This window comes from Salmo salar, chromosome 10 (assembly GCF_965601325.2).
Source record: "Salmo salar chromosome 10, fSalSal1, whole genome shotgun sequence".
Classification (NCBI taxonomy): Eukaryota; Metazoa; Chordata; class Actinopteri; order Salmoniformes; family Salmonidae; genus Salmo; species Salmo salar.
Genome location: NC_138300.1, coordinates 77526357 through 77547292, shown reverse-complemented (window position 1 = coordinate 77547292; position 20936 = coordinate 77526357). Strand labels below are relative to the sequence as shown.

The 20936-nt window shown below is 44.5% G+C and overlaps 1 protein-coding gene across 3 annotated transcripts in view; it reads left to right on the top strand.

Moving 5' to 3' along the window:
- The first annotated feature begins 7729 nt into the window (after nucleotides 1-7729).
- Nucleotides 7730-20936, top strand: part of LOC106561045 (protein tyrosine phosphatase non-receptor type 5) — a 35831-nt gene continuing 22624 nt past the window's right edge. Inside the window, exons 1-5 of one of the 3 annotated variants that reach the window (XM_014124616.3) lie at nucleotides 7730-7960; nucleotides 14387-14492; nucleotides 15774-16059; nucleotides 16852-16974; nucleotides 17708-17800. In XM_014124616.3, the coding sequence (XP_013980091.1) occupies nucleotides 15781-16059; nucleotides 16852-16974; nucleotides 17708-17800 (495 nt within the window). In that variant the 5' untranslated portion in view covers nucleotides 7730-7960; nucleotides 14387-14492; nucleotides 15774-15780. The other 2 variants (XM_014124617.3, XM_014124618.3) reach the window with 2 other exon arrangements.

Sequence of the window (20936 nt, the reverse complement as noted above, 5' to 3'; positions counted from 1 at the left end):
CATCATTAACCAGGGCCTGGAAAATGCCTGGGGCATTTGTAAGTTCAAACGGCATGACACGGTACTCATAATCTCCATTTGGGGTGTTGAATGCTGTCTTCCACTTGTCTCCCTGTCTGATGCGCACCAGATTGTACGTGTTCCGTAAATCCAATTTAGAGAAAACCGTAGCTCCCTGGAGTCTCTCAATGGCTGACGACATAAGAGGAGTAGGTTCACTCAGTCAAGCATTGATGTCTCGCCCTGACCATAGAGAGCCCTTGTTTCTCTATGGTGTAGTAGGTCAGGGCGTGACAAGGGGGTGTTCTCAGTCCGGAGCTTCCGGCGACGGTTCCCAGTCCGGAACTTCCGGCGACGGTTCCCAGTCCGGAGCTTCTGGCGACGATTCCCAGTCCGGAACCTCCTGCGACGGTCCACGGTCCAGAACCTCTTGCGACGGTCCACGGTCCGGAACCTCCTGCGACGGTTCACGGTCCGGAACCCCTTGCGACGGTCCACGGTCCGGAACCTCCAGTGAGGGTCAACGGTCCGGAGCTTCCAGGCACGGCGTCCAGTCCCGCTCCAAGGCCGGAGCCTTCCTCTGCGCCAGGTGCCCAGTCTAGGCACGGTGTCCAGTCCCGCTCCTTGGCAAGAGCCTTCCTCTGCGCCGGTGTCCAGTCCAAGCACGGTGTCCAGTCCAGCTCCATGGCAGGAGCCCTCCTCTGCGCCGGTGTCCAGTCCAGACACGGCATCCAGTCCCGCTCCTAGGCCAAAGCCTTCCTCTGCGCCGGTGCCCAGTCCGGGCGCGGCGTTCAACCCAGCTCCATGGCCGGAGCCTTCCTCTGAGCCGATGCCCAGTCTAGGCACGGCGTCCAACCCAGCTCCAGGGCTGGAGCCCTTCTCTGCACCGATGCCCAGTCCAGGCACGTTGTTCAGCCCAGTGCCAGGGTCAGATCCGGGGTCTGGGGGGGGGGGGCTACAACCCGCACCGGAGCTGCCACCGACACTAGTCACCCCCCCAAATCCTCCCTTTTGGTTTCAGGTTTTGCGGCTGGAGTCCGTACCTTTGGGGGGGAGGGGGTATTGTCACACCCTGACCATAGAGTTTCTCTATGGTGTAGTAAGTCAGGGCGTGACGAGGGGGTGTTCTAGTTTAAAATGTGTGTTTTGGTTTGGTTCCCAATTAGAGACAGCTGGTAATCGTTGCCTCTAATTGGGGATCATATTTAAGTAGCTATTTTTCCCACCTGTGTTTGTGGGATAGTGTTTTGTGTTTGTGCATGTGCACCACGTAGTCACGTTTCATTGTTTGTTCATTGATTTATTTGCTTTTGCTTAAAGTTTCACTTTGTAATAAATATGTGGAATTCAACATCCACTGCGCCTTGGTCCCGTTCTTACGACAACCGTGACAGTTGAATTTCAAACACAGATTCAACCACAAAGACCAGGAAGGTTTTTCAATATCTTGCAAAGAAGGGCACCTATTGGTAGATGGGTAAAACCAACAAAAAACAGACATTGAATATCCCTTTGAGCATGGTTAAGTTATTCATTAAACTTTGGATGGTGTATCAATACACCCAGTCGCTACAAAGATACAGGCGTCTTTCTTAACTCAGTTGCCGGAGACGAAGGAAACCGCTCAGGGATTTCACCATGGTGACTTTAAAACAGTTAGAGTTTAATGGTTGTGATAGAAAACTGAGAATGGATCAACAACATTGTAGTTACTCCACAATACTAACCTACATAACAAAATGAAAAGAAGGAATTCTGTACAGAATAAAAATATTCCAAAACTTGTGTCCTTTTTGCAGTAAGGCACTAAAGTAAAACTGCAAAAAATGTGGCAAAGAAATTTACTTTATGTCCTAAATACAAATGGTTATGTTTCGGGCAAATCCAACACAACACGTCACTGAGTACCACTCTTCATATTTTCAAGCATGGTGGTGGCTGCATCATGTTATGGGTATGCTTGTCATCGGCAAGGACTAGGGAGTTTTTTTAGGCTAACAATAAATGGAATCGAGCTAAGCACAGGCAAAATCCTAGAGGAAAACCAGGTTCATTCTGCTTTCCAACAGACACTGGGAGACAAATTCACCTTTCAGCAGGTCAATAACCAAAAACACAAGTCCAAATATACACTGGAGTTGCTTACCAAGACAACATTGAATGTTCCTGAGTTGCCTAGTTACAGTTTTGACTTAAATCGACTTGAAAATCTATGACAAGACTTGAACATGGCTGTCTAGCAATGATCAACAACCAACTTGACAGAACTTGAAATGTTTTAATATTGTACAATCCAGGTGTGCAAAGCTCTTAGAGAGACACACAGCTGTAATCACTGACAAAGGTTATTCTAACATGTATTGACGAGTCTCAATGTCAAAAGGGAAGAGTTCCTCTGTTCAGTGGCTGTGTTCTTTTGCCCATCTTAATCTTTTATTTGTATTGGCCAGTCTGAGATATGTCTTTTTCTTTGCAACTCTGCCTAGAAAGCCAGCATCCCGGAGTCGCTTCTTCACTGTTGACGTTGAGACTGGTGTTTTGCCAGTACTATTTAATCAAGCTGCCAGTTGGGGACTTCTGAGGCGTCTGTTTCTCAAACTAGACACTCTAATGTACTTGTCCTCTTGCTCAGTTGTGCACCGGGGCCTCCCACTCCTCTTTCTATTCTGGTAAGAGCCAGTTTGCGCTGTTCTGTGAAGGGAGTAGTACACAGGTCTTCTAATGATCAATTAGCCTTTAAAAATGATAAACTTGGATTAGCTAACACAACGTTCCATTGGAACACAGGAGTGATGGTTGCTGATAATGGGCCTCTGTACGCCTATGTAGATATTCCATTAAAAATCAGCCATTTCCAGCCACAATAGTAATTTACAACATTAACAATGTCTACAGTGTATTTCTGATCAATTTGATGTTATTTTAATGGACCAAAAATGAACTTTTCTTTCAAAAACAAGGACATTTCTAAGTGACCCCAACTTTTGAACAGTAGTGTAACTGTGTTGTCTAATTTGAACATTGAACACACTAAGGTTACTAGCTAGCAGGCAAAAAATGCAACCCAACACTTACTTAACGTTACCAGTCAATGAACTCTTTCAGCTTTCAAATTAATTCCAATGTTTATGCGGTTCCTGGATTGGTCATGAGCAGTCTTTTTATCGCTTCTTTTTCTCTTTTGGGGTCGAGTTGATTCAGATCTAAGAACAGAGAATGATGTATGTTGACTTCATCTGCTCTGTTTGTTTCTGGTGGCTTTAACATTAGGTTGCAAGTGACTTTCACTTCCTCTCCATCTCCGGGGAAGCAGGGTTATTAGAATGGGCGGGATTAACACAAAGACACAACTTGCCCAGAAGGCCAGCCCAAGGTGGCTCAGGGCTCAACCCCCTTGTTTTAGTTCGAAGTGAAAACACTACACAAGAAGTGGGGTGGCACGACCTGCTGATTCCTGCTTCAACATTCCTCAGTTCAACAACACATTCTGATCATCAAAGCAACTATCACTTGTGTTTGACTGACTGGTCAAATTGCTCTCTGTGTAAAGTGCCTAGTCCACGTAACTGTTGCAGATTGTGGAAAGTGTTCGAATCTCACATGAGTCCCCCCCCATTTTTGAAATGTAGATTTACATGTATTGCGTTAGTGTGTTGAAAAGGGACATAGCCGACAGCTAACAGCTTTAAAATGAAGATTAAGAATGAAATTAATAAGGAGCTAACTTTTCCAGCCGTGCACACAAACACACTGCTATTGCATAGCCTATATTACATGGACGTGTACACCTAAATGTTTTACATGCATTTTGATAATCATCTGCTTTGTCACGTGTTATGTGACTCGAGGATGAGCATTACAACGTGTACAGTAGGATTATAGGTTGCACTCTCATTAGTATTGCAGTTATTTTAAAGAAGTTTACTGCAGGTCCAGAGTATTTGAATCGGCAGTCTTAATAGAGGAAGACACTTGGCTGTATCAGTATCAGATTGCAGGTTGTAGAGCGAGGAGTGGTACTCCTTCACTTTTTTTCTATTTGACTTGAGAATACACAGAGCTAGTAAAACTATTTCTGGAAAATGTATTCTCATAAATTCTAAATACATTCCGTTTAAATCTATAGAATGACAACAACAAAAAATATGTACAGCAGCCTAGAGGTAGATAAATGGTGGTTACTACGATGTCTTCTCTCTGGCGTTGGCGAGAATTATGAACTATTAGAGAGGTCGAGATTTTTTTTAAATTTAACGTTTTGAATGGTCATCCAACTCGGAATTCAATCTCGGAAACTCAAGCATTTTTCTTTTCACAACAGTGGAGGCTACTGAGGGGATGACGGCTCATAGTAATGTCTGTAATGGAGTTAATGGAATGGCATCATCATGTATTTAATACCATTCCACTGATTCTGCTCCAGCCATTACCACAAGCTCTTCCTCTCCAATTAAGGTGCCGCCAACCTCCCGCTTCACAATAATTTAAGGGTTTCTTTGCAATCTGTGTCCGCTGAAGAGAGTCTTGAAAAAAATCCATGTCACGTGCAAGTAAATCGACAATTTGAATTGGCTGATACGCATTTTGAGCCAGAGAAACGGTTTGAATTTGAATGGTTGCTTATGTTCGCAACTATGGCCCCGTAGTCATTAAAGGTAAACTCAGCGATATGATGTAGGTGCACAAAGTTAACAGCATAGTGGGTCACTATCCGCAACCTCTAAGAGCGTTGAAGCGTGACGCTAACTGTTTTGGTCCCGTACCTACAGTACCAAGCTCTAACAGTGTGAAGCGAACCCATGCACGTAGATACTGTGTGGAAGTGAGGTCTTGCATCTTGCTAATCGCAATATCTGCGGTGCTGCTCGTGGCAACTTCATTACACTGAGTCTACTTTTTAACCCATCCGTTCACGCACATCCCACTGGGCACACACTGGTTGAATCAATGTTGTTTCAATGGAATTTTTATACGTATTGTGACGTCGAATCAACGTGGATAATACATTGGATTTGAAAAAAGTCAGCAACCTCTAATTTCAACCAGCATTGTAAACATTGAAATTAGGGTAAAACTTCAACTAAATACATTGACTTAACCTGACTAACTGGTTGTTACATCAATCTAATTTCAACAATCGTCAGAACTATGTATACGTTGAAATTTAATTATAAAAATGTATTTCAGATTTGATTAGACATATTTGACCTTATTTCAATGTTGATAGTAAAATCGTATGTTTGAATCACATATTGTTTCAATGCCATGCCATGCCATCAACCTAAACAAATGCAAAAGCCACAGTCCATTATTTCTGCCTGAACAGTGACTCCTACTGGTATATAAAGGGTAATGCACTTCAGTAAGAGCTAGCCTACCATCCAGATACCTACCTCAATGTACTCTGTTTATCTTTGGAAACAAGCTGCATTCGATTCAGCTGAGCTATCAGGTCAACACATTTAGACATTGATCAGCTTCCAGACTGATTTGTGTACACTATCTATAGTTGAAAGTAACTTCTCTAACTTTTCTTACACAAGCTGTATGGGAAAGTAAAATCAACGTGAGATGAGGTTGAGTTTTTGTAAGCTACATTGACATCGGATTTGCCCAAAGGACACCATCGTTTCAATGTGAAGCTGGTATACTATCATTCGTCCACGGTTGATTGGATCTTTGGAATTTTAGAAGTAGTTACCATTAGTCACTCTCTCAGTCCTTTTCCTCAGACTTTCATCTCTCTCTGCTCATAACGGGCCAAATCTGAACTTTAAATATCCATGTTATTCATACATTTTTTGCAATAATTGATCATTGATATTAATGCATTTATGAACTTTTTCACTAAGTTCGTTACCAACTGAATATAACTTTAGGGGTGGTGTCTCCAGAGCCAGAATGAGCCTAGTCCTGAACTAAATAGCATATTTAATAGAGAATCTCCATAGAATACACTTTTTAGTTCAGGACTAGGCTAAACTATAGGTCAGGGAAGCAGGCCATATTGCATAGTCTAGTCGTGGACTATAGTGGCAGTATGTAGTTCAAAACAACTGATCGTCCCTTGAAGAAGTGAGATGATCTCTACAGTAGTGAGTTGAAGGCTTCACCCAGCACAGCCAAAAGAGGACTGGCCACCCCTCATAGCCTGGTTCCTCTCTAGGTTTCTTCCTAGGTTTTGGCCTTTCTAGGGAGTTTTTCCTAGCCACCGTGCTTCTACACCTGCATTGCTTGCTGTTTGGGGTTTTAGGCTGGGTTTCTGTACAGCACTTTGAGATATCAGCTGATGTAAGACGGGCTATATAAATCAATTTGATTTGATTCACCCGCAGCCTAATGCAAATCCACCAGTAGATATGTTAGCATCCCTGGCCATCAGCCACGTGTTTTATGGCATAAACACTGATAGACAGGGAGGCTGTTGAACAAACATGCTGTTTGATAGAGGTCAAAGTCCCATCTGACTACAGACTATAGGGTTGTCTACAGGGCTGCAGGAAGACGATGTACCGTTCAGGTTTTTTGATTGCTCCTGTTTACGTGTGCATTTACCATTGAAGGATACAAACCATGTTAATGAACATGCAATTACTGACCCAATAAGGTCTGGATATTCAGCTGAATAAAAGCAATCAAAACTGATGGTATGATACAGGCCTGTGTTCACACTAGTCTATAAATGATGCTTCTGCAGTGACAGATATTTACCACTAGATGTCCTACATTTTCACTAGAGGAACACCTCACCATGTTATGTTTTGACCAGGAAATATTCATACATTAGAGTAGACTGTTGCACAGTATTGGCGCCTACATTACTTTCACTTTTGCCCCCACAGTAATTTGAAATGCATATTAGGTTGGAAATCAGATAGAGAGCAGTGCACTGTTTGATTGTTCAAGGCTTGTCATTTCTAAATGTCCAGCTATGTTATTGGTGAGGAATTTAAATGGACATGATAACATCTCCGTCATGGCAAAGTGATGTAAGAATTCCAACATGGTGACCATGGAGCCTGTCAACTCAAGGCTGCTGGGTATCAGGCCTTTTCCAGTATCTTTAACCTGTAGTCGGTTTGCCCTACCCGCGGATGACCTCCAGGGAACAACGTGTGTTTGTCTGTGCATATGCGTGTGTGCATATGACCGCCCGTTATTAAAAAAAAACAGTTACGTGCGTCACAATACCGCAGTATCCCGCTGAGCTAAAGCCTGCTTAGAGAGAGCATGTGCTTTACTGTATTATTATTGAACTGTTTTGGTGTTAATGAGATGGGGGGGGAACATAGACAGAGACAGAGGGAGAGCATGTCTTGTTGTGTATCTGTGTTGATGGCTTATGGACTCCTGGTCAGTTCAGAGGGCTGCCAAAGAAAAGCTACCATGAGTATTACATCACATATAGCTAGAGAGAGATGGGGAGGAATAAAGAGAGAGATAGCTGGAGAGAGAGAGAGTGAAAGGGAAAGAGAGAGATGGTGAGCGTAGGAGAACGCGAGGTGATGACATAAAGAGATGGAGAGAGGAGGGGGGGAAAAGGATGAGCAACAGAGAGAGAGGGAAAAGACAGGGAAAGGGAGAGGTGGGTGGCAAAGCCTACAGCTTGGTATGAGAGGGGACAGTGGGGGTGCTCACTGCTCAGCGATGTGTTATGATTCTTCCCTCCTCCCTACTCCCTCTCTCTATCCCTCCCTCTCCCTCGTTCTGGCTCTGTTGCCAAGGCTACCATATAGCCTCTTGCTGCATATACCTAGACGAGGCTGTCGCTTGTGGATCTTTCACTCTCCTCCAGGAAACAAACAAAAGAAAACCCGTCACATACACTCTCTCTCTCTCTCTCTCTCTCTCACACACACACACACACTGATAAAGGAAAAAAGTATTTTCAGATTGCGTTGTGTCAAAGGGTTGAGCTGAGAGGGAGGAAGGATGGTAATGTGAAGAGAAACACACCCAGGTAAGAAAGCTCTGCCAGACTAGACTGTACGACTGGGTAATGACAGCCTAGAGCTGCCACTACTCTCTCTCTCTCTCTCTCTCTCTCTCTCTCTCTCTCTCTCTCTCTCTCTCTCTCTCTCTCTCTCTCTCTCTCTCTCTCTCTCTCTCTCTCTCGCGCGCGCTTTCTCTCTCTCTTCCTCCTCTTTGCGCGACAACATGGAGTGAATATCAATGTTTACAGCTGGCTGCTGCGCTACTGACCGTAAAAGGTAGGGAGAGAGTCATATTGTGTGCGTGTGTGCGAGTGCATGTGTGTATGTGTGTTTTCTTTCAATACTTATGCTTTTCTGCCTTCCAATATAAGCATTGAATCTAGCACTGTTTTCATTGTATAATCTAGTGTGTTTGTCTCAGTAACTGTATTGTTTGGGTATGTGCATATCTTTTCCTAAACGAAAATATGCGAGTTACCATAGAGAGATGCAACAGCTCCCATCCCTGTGGGATTCATTACGGATGTTTTCATGCAGCTCTCTCTGTGCAGTTTGATCTCTCTGGCTCACTGTAGCGCTGTACGTGATATGAATGGTGTTTTGTCTCAGTATGAATGACTACCAAAGAATGAAAATATTCGGTATACTTTGTAGTTAGATGTAGGGCCTAATGTTGATGCAATCGTTCCTCATTGAGGAAGTGAGAGGTTGTAGATAAGGATGCTTTCTTTTCTGAGACGGTGAAGGATGATACTTGGCTGCACACATCTCCACAGGATTGATTGTTATATTTTGTTTACCAACTAACCATCCCTGGGGGGAATTCATTTTATGTTTATTTATTGATCAATTTTTTTGAACGCACTGTTGTTGAAGGGAATCCAGTGTGTGTGTCTGTGTGCGTGTGCGTGCGTGCATGCGTGCGTGTGTGCGTGCGTGCATGTGTGCGTGCATGCGTGCGTGAAGGATTTAAGCTGCTGAGGGAGGCATGTCTCTGTCTCTCATGACCATGTCTCCTGTTACTGTCCTATCATCACTTTCAGTAAGAGCTTCCTGCTCCTGCCTGCCATGTGAGCATTAACACAACACTGTCCGATTCCTCCCGACCTCTAACCTCCCCGCCCACTGTCTCAGCTGGAAGGAAACACCAATGTGATAGGCAATTTCCTTATTTTCTATTTTATTTTCTCTGAAATTCCGTTCAAATATAGCGTTTGTTCTTCTCTTGGATGCCATCTGCTGTTTTCACTAGTTCAGATGTTGGCACCTCCGCCCCCAGAATTCAATTGAGTTAGCTAGCTGGTGCACATAACATTTGCTTCCGGGTGGTGCAATTATCCTTCTCCTAAACTCAATTTGACCTTTAGTTCTGACCTTGCACGCCGTAGTCTTCTTTTAAAAAGAACAGGTGCAAAACCTTCCCAAGTGTGTGAGAGGCTTAGTTCATCTGGTCCTTGGAGAGCTCTTGGGCCTGTATTCACAAGACGTCTCATGCCTTATTCATACTAGTGCCAACCTGAACCATACCGAGCTGGTTTGGATATTTTCTTTTCACAGTGTCCTTTCCAGCACGGTTCCAGCATCTACGGTGGATGCATAACCAGGCATGCCCAGTACAGCTCAGCTTGGCTCGGTTTGGCCCTGTAGTGCGAATCAGGCATCAGACTACGAGTGCTGATCTAGCATCAGGTCCCCCCTGTCCGTATCATCTTATTCACTATGATGTAAAAGGGCAAAACTGATCTTAGATCAGCACTCCTACTCTGTGCCGATTTGTGAATACAGGCCCCTGGTCTTCTCTCCTGGGACAGGGACTGTGTGAAGTCTCATACGGTGACTTGTCTTTTATGTGAGAGGCTCACGGATGGATGTCTTTGATATCTATCTCTGTGTCTCATAATCACACGTTATTAGGCGTACTGTATTAAGTGATAGACAAGACCAGGAAGCCCACACAGCACGCATTCTAAAATATTATTTTGATGAACATACTGTGAAAACACATTAGTCCAGAACCGTCGTTGAAGGGGTCATTTTCAACCATCTGAATTGTGATCGTAGAACGCTTAGCCGTAATGGCCGTAACTTTCCACTGGGTTTTTATCCTACTCAACGCCAAATTATCTCCACTCTAATTTGTTTGTTTGTTCCAGTGTTTTCGGGCCTCAGAATGCATCAACTGTGGATGATTAACTGCTCGTCCATCCACTAACCTGCCATATTCGATGTCATTTACAAAATAGCCTCCAATACCCTACTCAATAAACTGGATGCAGTCTATCACAGTGCCATCCGTTTTGTCACCAAAGCCCCATATACTACCCACCACTGCGACCTGTACGCTCCTGTTGGCTGGCCCTCGCTTAATACTCTTCGACAAACCCACTGGCTCCAGGTCATCTACAAGACCCTGCTAGGTAAAGTCCCCCCTTATCTCAGCTCACTGGTCACCATAGCAGCACCCACTTGTAGCATGCGCTCCAGCAGGTATATCTCTCTGGTCACCCCCAAAGCCAATTCCTCCTTTGGCCGTCTCTCCTTCCAGTTCTCTGCTGCCAATGACTGGAACGAACTACAAAAATCTCTGAAACTGGAAACACTTATCTCCCTCACTAGCTTTAAGCACCAGCTGTCAGAGCAGCTCACAGATCACTGCACCTGTACATAGCCCATCTATAATTTAGCCCAAACAACTACCTTTTCACCTACTGTATTTATTTATTTATTTATGCTCCTTTGCACCCCATTATTTCTATTTCTACTTTGCACTTTCTTCCACTACAAATCTACCATTCCAGTGTTTTACTTGCTATATTGTATTTACTTTGCCACCATGGCCTTTTTTGCCTTTACCTCCCTTATCTCACCTCATTTGCTGACATTGCGTATAGACTTATTTTTCTTCTGTATTATTGACGGTATGTTTTTTTTACTCCATGTGTAACTCTGTATTGTTTTATGTGTCGAACTGCTTTGCTTTATCTTGGCCAGGTCGCAATTGTAAATGAGAACTTGTTCTCAACTTGGCTACCTGGTTAAATAAAGGTGAAATAAAAAAAATAAAAAAATATTCTAAAAGATGGTCAGACCTTCCGTTGCTGTCCTCCGCCGCTGTCGGTCTATTTCATATAAGGATCTCAATCGAAAAGTTTGATTTCCCCCCCCAAAATGTCCATTAAAAAGTTACCTGGGTGCTTCACGACTGAGGGTCTTTACCTGCTTACCAAAACCAAACGGCAAGAGGAACATGTCCCACTTATCGGCAGGAATCGCACAGCATATCCTTATCCTTGTAGAGTAGATTCCCAGTGCTGTTGCTACACATGGCTTGCTTATTGGGGTGTAGACTACTGATGGTAGCCTGGGTCTCTTGCCAAATAGAGAAACAAGCAACATTGTTTAAAGCAGCAACCATTAGGTTACCAGGCTATACTGGGGCTCTTGTGCTTGGCACTGCATACTCTACCTTCTGATCAACACAATGTACCGTAGTCTTGAACTGGGATGAATGACTGAGCGAGTGATGCCTTCAAGACCTGAAGAGGAGGGTGGTCTCACTGTTAGGACCAACATTAATACACTGAACGCAAATATAAACGCAACATGCAGTCATTTCAAAGACTTTACTGAGTTACAGTTCATAGAAGAAAATCAGTACATTTAAATACTTTCATTAGACCCTAATCTATGTATTTCACATGACTGGGAATACAGATATGCATCTGTTGGTTACAGATAGCTTTAAAAAAAAAGTAGGGGCATGGATCAGAAATCCAGTCAGTATCTGGTGTGGCCAACATTTGCCTCATGCAGCACGCGACACATCTCCTTCACATAGAGTTGATCAGGCTGTTGATTGTAGCCTGTGGAATATTGTCCCACTCCTCTTCAATGGCTGTGAGAAGTTGCTGGATATTGGCGGGAACTGGAACACGCTGTCGTACACGTCGATCCAGAGCATCCCCAACCTGCTCAATGGGGGACATGTCTGGTGAGTATGCGGCCTTGAAGAAGTGGGCCATTTTCATCTTCCAGGAATTGTGTAGAGATCCTTGCAACATGGGGCCGTGCATTATCACGCTGAAACATGAGGTGATGGCATCGGATGAACGGCACGACAATAGGCCTCAGGAACTCGTCACGGTATCTCTGTGCATTCATATTGCCATTGATTAAAATGCAATTGTGTTCGTTGTCCGTAGCTTATGCCTGCCCATACCATAACCCCACAGCCACCATGGGGCACTCTGTTCACAGCATTGACATCAGTCTGTCATCTGCCCGGTACAGTTGAAACCGGGATTCATCCGTGAAGAGCACACTTTTCCATCATGCCAGTGGCAATTGAAGGTGAGCATTTGCCCACTGAAGTCAGTTACGACACCAAACAGCAGTCAGGTCAAGACCCTGGTGAGGACGACGAGCACACAGATGAGCTTCCCTGAGACGGTTTCTGACAGTTTGTGCAGAAATTATTCGGTTGTGCAAACCCAGTTTCATCAGCTGTCCAGGTGGCTGGTCTCAGACGATCCCGCAGGTGAAGAAGACGGATGTGGAGGTCCTGGGCTGGCGTGGTAACACGTGGTCTGCAGTTGTGAGACCGGTTGGACGTACTGCCAAATTCTCTAAAAAGACGTTGGACATGGGTTATGGTAGAGAAATTAACATTCTCTGATAACAGCTCTGGTGGACATTCCTACAGTCAGCATGCCAATTGCACGCTCCCTTAAAACATGAGACATCTGTGGCATGGTGTTTTGTGACAAATCTGCACATTTTAGTGGCCTTTTATTGTCCCCAGCACAAGGTGCACCTGTGTAATGATCATGCTGTTTAATCATCTTCTTGATATGCCACACCTGTCAGGTGGATGGATTATCTTGGCAAAGGAGAAATGCTCATTAACAGGAATGTAATCAAATTTGTGCACAGAAATTGAGAGAAAAACTTTACCTGGAATAAAGCTCATGAAACATGGGACCAATACTTTACATGTTGCGTTTATATTTTTGTGCAGTATACATACTATTGGCTCAGTGGCATACTGTATACTGTACCTCGCGCTAAGCTTTGATACGGGTGTGTGTGTGTGTGTTCTGTATGCTCGTCATTACCATGGTTACTGAAACTCCAGCTTTACAGTGTCAGCGCTTCAAACAACCTTCACACAAAATTGTGCTGCTCACTTCCTATTCATCCATCCATTCATCCATCCATCCATTCATCCATCCACTCATCTGTCCATTCATCCATCCACTCATCTGTCCATCCACTCGTCCGTCCTTCCACTCGTCTGTCCATCCTCTCGTCTGTCCATCCACTCGTCTGTCCATCCACTCGTCTGTCCATCCCCTCATCCGTCCTTCCACCCGTCCGTCCATCCACCCGTCCGTCCATCCACCCGTCCGTCCATCCACCCGTCCGTCCATCCACCCGTCCGTCCATCCACTCGTCCGTCCTTCCACTCGTCCGTCCAACCACTCGTCCGTCCTTCCACCCGTCCGTCCATCCACTCGTCTGTCCATCCCCTCGTCTGTCCATCCACTCGTCTGTCCATCCACTCGTCTGTCCATCCACTCATCTATCCATCCACTCATTCATACGTCCTTCTGATCACCCATCCATCCATTGAGAGGAAGGACCTTTGTGAACTTAAACCATTGCTTTCGCTACAAAACCCTCAATTCTGCAACGATGTTTGTGTGTGTGTGTGTGTGTGTGTGTGTGTGTGTGTGTGTGTGTGTGTGTGTGTGTGTGTGTGTGTGTGTGTGTGTGTGTGGTGTGTACGTCCGTTGCCATGGCTACTGGCCAGCCCGACTGGCGTCATCACTTCAAACCCACCTTCGCAGCGAGCGGAGAGAGAAAAGGACTGAAAGCAGCATCCCTCTGTTCAACACTCGTGCTCTCACACACACACACACACACACACACACACACACACACACACACACACACACACACACACCGTTATGGTCTCATATTCCACTGAGTTCACCACATTCATTCAGCAGTGCAGTAGAGGAGGAGGGAAAGGAGAAGAGGAATAAAGAGAGCTAAACTGAAACACGCGGAGCCTACAGATTGGACTGGGCCTGTCTGACTGTTTGACAGTCGGTCTGACTGTTTTCATGTGTCTAACTCCATTTGAGTTCTTTTCTGTCTGTGACTGACTGGGTCTGGGCCTGGTTTGCGTGGTGAATGAGAGAGAAAGAGCGATTTAGTTTAGTGGTTCACAGTTCACCTTCCATCTCCATCCTCCTCTAATCACATCCCAGCTGGTGACTGGCCAGAATGATACATCTCGAGCTTACACTGGATTACTAATATCCTCTTCAAAAGGACCACTTTATTTTACTGCCTGTTATATATTTGTGCGGATGGTTTTTGGATTCAACTCATAGAGAGATTAGAAATATATGTGTAACTGAGTAAAACATTTTCTCTTCTTCCAGGACTGATTCATACAGCATGGCCAACAACTGGTGGTTGCCACAGGATACAGAATTTGACTAGATCATGTGATCTGTCTTCCTTCCTGTACCCTTAGACCTTCCAGAGGTAAGCCACCTGACCATTGGCTGGATGGACTCTGCGATTCAATAAAACAGCTGAAAAGTAAACAATGACCAAACTGTAAAGAGAATATAGTAAACAGCAGAATAGTTGAATTAGTGTCTAAGTATCTGAAGTGAAATAGGCTACAACTGGAAATCGACCTGGATTATGACATTCTCGAACCTGGTTTAATGCTACTGTACATGTTGTGAGAATCTTAGTTTCAATGAGGAATCTTTTGTTCGATAGAAGAACAGGACGCACCGTACGGAGAGATCCTATTGAATCGGGAGTTGTAATATGTCATTCTGTAGCACCATAGACATCCAGTCAGAGAGGACACTGTGTGAGGACAGCATGGCTCTGACTGCCATCGTTACTCCATATGATTAGGAATATTGTAATTTAGAGCTTTGATATAAAGCTCTGTGAGGGGTGTAAATGTGCCACAGACACACACAGCACAAACCACACACAGGCACATACGCACACACGCGCACACACATATGGAGGGATGGCTGACACGCGTGTGTGTGTGTGTGCGTGTGTGTGTGTCAGCAATCAGGCAAATTAGCAGCACCCTTACTAATGGGGAAAGACAGATGAGTGGTACAGAAAAGGACTCTGAATAGACTGCTGAAAGAAAGAAAGAAAGAAAGAAAGAAAGAAAGAAAGAAAGAAAGAAAGAAAGAAAGAAAGAAAGAAAGAAAGAAAGAAAGAAAGAATGAAAGAAAGAAAGAAAGAAAGAAAGAAAGAGATGAATGGTGTACACCTGTGTGTGTTTGTGTGTTGTCTGTGGATGATTATGCCCGGGAAGGATGAGAGGCACTCTGTTGCCATGAAGATGGATGGAGCTGTAAACTCCTCCCATGATTCATCCCTCCCTCTGCAATAGAGCACACACACACACACACACACACACACACACACACACACACACACACACACACACACACACACACACACACACACACACACACACACACACACACACACACACACACACACACACACACACACACACAATCCCAGTAAGACAAGAGGATTCGGATATGCAAGCCACTCACACCTGAATAGGCCAGCAGAATAGACCCGACACACACACGCCAAGCACTTCAGGCTTAATGCGAGTAACACACACACACCACATTATTGAGCTGCAACAGGCTAATTTCCTGGATGGAGGTTTTGTCGAGAGGATTCATCATTTGTGCAGATCATGGCGCCCATCACATTACTGTATTGTTGACCTACCTGCCCCCCTCCCCTCCTGGTTTGTCTCAGGGGCATCATGACCAGACGACTGAGCAGCTCGACCCGTTCCCAGACGGAGGACTCTGTCTTCCTAAAGCCAGACGAAGACCCCATATGGCTGGATGACCCTCCAACGACAGACGGCGACCTCTCTCAACCAGGAGATGGCCCCCCGGGCCTTGATGAACCCCCAGGACCAGGGGCAGGTCCCCCAGGGCCCCAGAGACACCCAGAGGAACTGTGGAGGGACAAGTTGTACACCATTGTCATGGGGATGCACTGGTGTGCCGTGTTCTGCACAATTTCCCAAATCACGGTGGGTCAGCTGAGACGCTCCCAGGTTCCGACATTATTAACAACAGGGCACTAAGGCAAAGGGTGTTGTAGAAAAAGTGTTCATAAATGCAAATAGACGTGCAGTGCAACCACAGTTCGAAAAGGCCTAGCTGTGAAAGTACCTGTTCTTGTCAGAAACAAAAAAAATACTTTTCAACTTCATCGGGGTGGCAGGTAGCCTAGTGGTTAGAGCATTGGGCCAGTAACTGAAAGGTTGCTGGATCGAATCCCCGACCTCTTACAAGGTAAAGATCTGTCGTTCTGAACAAGGCCATTAACCCACTGTTCCCCGGTAGGCTGTTATTTTAAATAAGAATTTGTTTTTATCTGACTTTCCTAGTTAAATAAAGATTATCTACTGGTTTGCTACGTGTAGGAGCAGATCAACTGAAGTGTTTCTTCTGATGCAATATTCCCTGTCTTGTTTGAAAAGTGAATGAATAAGAAAATATCCAGGCCTTATTGTAGGTTAATGATGTGTTCATGCTGGGAAAAAAGACAGGTGTGAAATTAGCACTTATGCAAAATTCTAGGTGAATGAGGGCCTTATTCTGATATCATACTGAAGTTGGTCACTCTACATATTTGTTATGTTATTAAGACTTCTCTCCTCGTGTGTGTCTGCTCCTTAAAATTGCACTTAGCCTACTTTGCTTGTAAATATCCCTTGCTATCTGTTGTTTTTAAGTATGTGATTTCATTTGTATGTATTGTGGTTGCTGCAAAATGAATGGCCTCATTGAGAACAGTCTGAATCCAATCCTCCTCTCAGGGTTATTGGGCCTTCTTCGTGGTGGATGGGAATGGGCTTTTCTCAGCCTTCTACAAATCCCTGCAGCTCCTAGACTTCTACCTGGGCGTCCTCCTATCATTCAACCCTGTGTTTGGAGTGGACGTGAGTAATTGGACACGCCTGTACACTGACATTGCAACACAACACAAGCCTATAAGGTGGTAGATGCAGAGGAAAGTTTGATAAAGACTTAAACTGTAGTTGACATTACTCAAAGTGTTTTTTGACTTGCCAGTTTATAGTGTTTGGAAAACAAATCCTGTCCAGATCACAAAGTTAGGACAGTCCCTCATAGCATTCAATCATTTCCACATGTAAAGCAGAGACCCTATGATTTATTGCAAACTCTAATGCTCGGCCAGTGGAGGCTGCTGATGGGAGGATGGCTCATAATAATGGCTGGAATGGGGCAAATGGAAAGGCATCGAACACATGGAAACCTTGTTCAATGTATTTGTTCAATGTATTTGATACCATTCCACCTATTCTGCTCCAGCCATTACCACAAGCCCGTCCTACCCAATTAAGGTGCCGCCAGCCTCCTGTGTGCTTGACGTATTGCTCTCTGATGTTTTTCTGGCTTCAGTGGCTTGTGTTGTGTACATGTCCGTTATTGACGTGCTGCTTATTGTATTAATATCATTTTAGTCTGGTTGATGTCATGTGCCTATTTGTCTGATACTGATGTGTTGATGCTTCTGTCTTGGTCCAGGTGTCTCTTTGAAAAATATCATTTTTTTATCTCAATGAGACTAAAGGTTAAATAAAAAAATATGAAAATAAATGTCACCGGTATGTATGTCCCACATCCTCTCTCTGTGTGTCCGTTAAACAGTCCCTGTGCGTGATGGTGGAGGTGGAGAAAACCAATAATTACTGGATCCTCCAGGCCACCGAAGGCATTGGCATGGCTATCATTGTCTTCATGGTAGGTACCTCTCACACACACCCTGATGAACGCTGCGGTGTGCTTTGCACAGAGCCGGGTGGCCCTATACGCTCACCAAGCAAGTTGCGTAGGGCCCTGCAAATTACGCAAGGGCCCCGCCTCCCCCTCGTGTCAAAGCGGGAGTCGATGTTTACAACTTGGATGAGAGGATGAAGCGGAACTATCCTTCTGGTCACGAAAAGAGAAGAAGAAAAAAACACCATGAGAGTGAATTGTGGGAACAGCAATCAGGTAAACTTGTGTTCTCTCCTCTCCAAGTTCGATGTCAGCAAATAACAGTAACGTTAAGTTGATCTCCTAGCTTGCAGTGCATCTCTCTCTAGTCTGTCTGTCTCGCTAACCTAGCTGGGCAGTGCATCTCTTGGTCTGTCTGTGTCTTGCTTGCGTGCCAGCCACTTCCAGGGCTGTGTTCTGTGACTTTGTGCCTGACAAAAGTTAGAGTGAAATACAACTATTTATTACGTTTGATAAACGCCAACGGGCAACGGTGTTTATAAACTGCAGCTCGGAAAAGATAACCGCGTCGCCCGTGAACATGCGTTCATACCCTATGCGCGTGCTCGAAATGAAACTCGCGCTTTCCAACAGCAACCTCTGTGGGGACCAGTCCAGACAATATATGGGCTTGATGGCACTCCTCATAGGTGCACATAATTTTAAAACAAGACAATGATTATCTAGTCTCTCAGTCAAGATTTAGTTACAACTCTGGACTAATGCAAGATGGAAAGCAATGGATTGACATTGACTATTGATTTATATATTGAATTTAAAACGTTGATTTGCTGGGAATACTGGGCAATATGGATGCACATCTCTCAGTAAATAATAACCATCAAGTACAGTGGGGCAAAAAAGTATTTAGTCAGCCACCAATTGTGCAAGTTCTCCCACTTAAAAAGATGAGAGAGGCCTGTAATTTTCATCATAGGTACACGTCAACTATGACAGACAAAATGAGGGAAAGCAATCCAGAAAATCACATTGTAGGATTTTTAATGAATTTATTTGCAAATTATGGTGGAAAATAAGTATTTGGTCACCTACAAACAAGCAAGATTTCTGGCTCTCACAGACCTGTAACTTCTTCTTTAAGAGGCTCCTCTGTCCTCCACTCGTTACCTGTATTAATGGCACCTGTTTGAACTTGTTATCAGTATAAAAGACACCTGTCCACAACCTCAAACAGTCACACTCCAAACTCCACTATGGCCAAGACCAAAGAGCTGTCAAAGGACACCAGAAACAAAATTGTAGACCTGCACCAGGCTGGGAAGACTGAATCTGCAATAGGTAAGCAGCTTGGTTTGAAGAAATCAACTGTGGGAGAAATTATTAGGAAATGGAAGACATACAAGACCACTGATAATCTCCCTCGATCTGGGGCTCCACGCAAGATCTCACCCCGTGGGGTCAAAATGATCACAAGAACGGTGAGCAAAAATCCCAGAAGCACACGGGGGGACCTAGTGAATGACCTGCAGAGAGCTGGGACCAAAGTCACAAAGCCTACCATCAGTAACACACTATGCCGCCAGGGACTCAAATCCTGCAGTGCCAGACGTGTCCCCCTGCTTAAGCCAGTACATGTCCAGGCCCGTCTAAAGTTTGCTAGAGAGCATTTGGATTATCCAGAAGAGGTAAGGGGAGAATGTCATATGGTCAGATGAAACCAAAATATAAGTTTTTGGTAAAAACTAAACTCGTCGTGTTTGGAGGACAAAGAATGCTGAGTTGCATCCAAAGAACACCATACCTACTGTGAAGCATGGGGGTGGAAACATCATGCTTTGGGGCTGTTTTTCTGCAAAGGGACCAGGACGACTGATCCGTGTAAAGGAAAGAATGAATGGGGCCATGTATCGTGAGATTTTGAGTGAAAACCTCCTTCCATCAGCTAGGGCATTGAAGATGAAATGTGGCTGGGTCTTTCAGCATGACAATGATCCCAAACACACCGCCCGGGAACGAAGGAGTGGCTTCGTAAGAAGCATTTCAAGGTCCTGGAGTGGCCTAGCCAGTCTCCAGATCTCAACCCCAAAGAAAATCTTTGGAGGGAGTTGAAAGTCTGTGTTGCCCAGCGACAGCCCCAAAACATCACTGCTCTAGAGGAGATCTGCATGGAGGAATGGGCCAAAATACCAGCAACAGTGTGTGAAAACCTTGTGAAGACTTACAGAAAACGTTTGACCTGTGTCATTGCCAACAAAGGGTATATAACAAAGTATTGAGATAAACTTTTGTTATTGACCAAATACTTATTTTCCACCATAATTTGCAAATAAATTCATAAAAAATCCTACAATGTGATTTTCTGGATTTTTTTTTCTCATTTTGTCTGCCATAGTTGAAGTGTACCTATGATGAAAATTACAGGCCTCTCTCATCTTTTTAAGTGGGAGAACTTGCACAATTGGTGGCTGACTAAATACTTTTTTGCCCCACTGTATTCAGCCAAGCCATAGTATAAATAGTATTTTATATTTCAAAATGTATAAAAGGAAATCTGGGGGAGCCAGTTTGCATGGGCCTGATGCAGATGATAAAATTAATAATAGTATTGTTATCTATAATTTACAGGTGCTATGCTTAAGTTTGTCAGTAGAGGAGATGCTGGATCATCAGCCAGTACAAGCACAAACTCAGTTGATCCACATCCAGCCTCAGCCAGTACTAACACAGACCCAGTACAGCCGGCTTCAGCAAATACTAACACAGACCCAGTCCTGGCAGCTTCAGCAAGTACTAACAGAGACCCAATACAGCAATCTTCAGCAAGTACTAACACAGACCCAGGTGAAGTAAAGGCAGCCTCAGCCAGTACTAGCACAACCAGAGGTGTACAACCAGCATCAGATACAAGCAGCTCAGACCCTAATAGAACAGTTCCTGCTCCACCAAATGACCCAGCAGATTGGCCCCCAGGCTCAGACTTTATGAGGACTGAGTTAGTGCGCTGAGGTCCATTCAAACCAGGACTGTGTTTTTTTTACCCTAAACACAAGTCTAGAAGAGGTTTCCATTAAGGTGTATTACAGAGACAGCTGTTAAATGGGGAAAAGATTACCAGGAGCTGGCTTTTTTGTTGTTGTTGTAAGCTCTTTTCTACAGACTA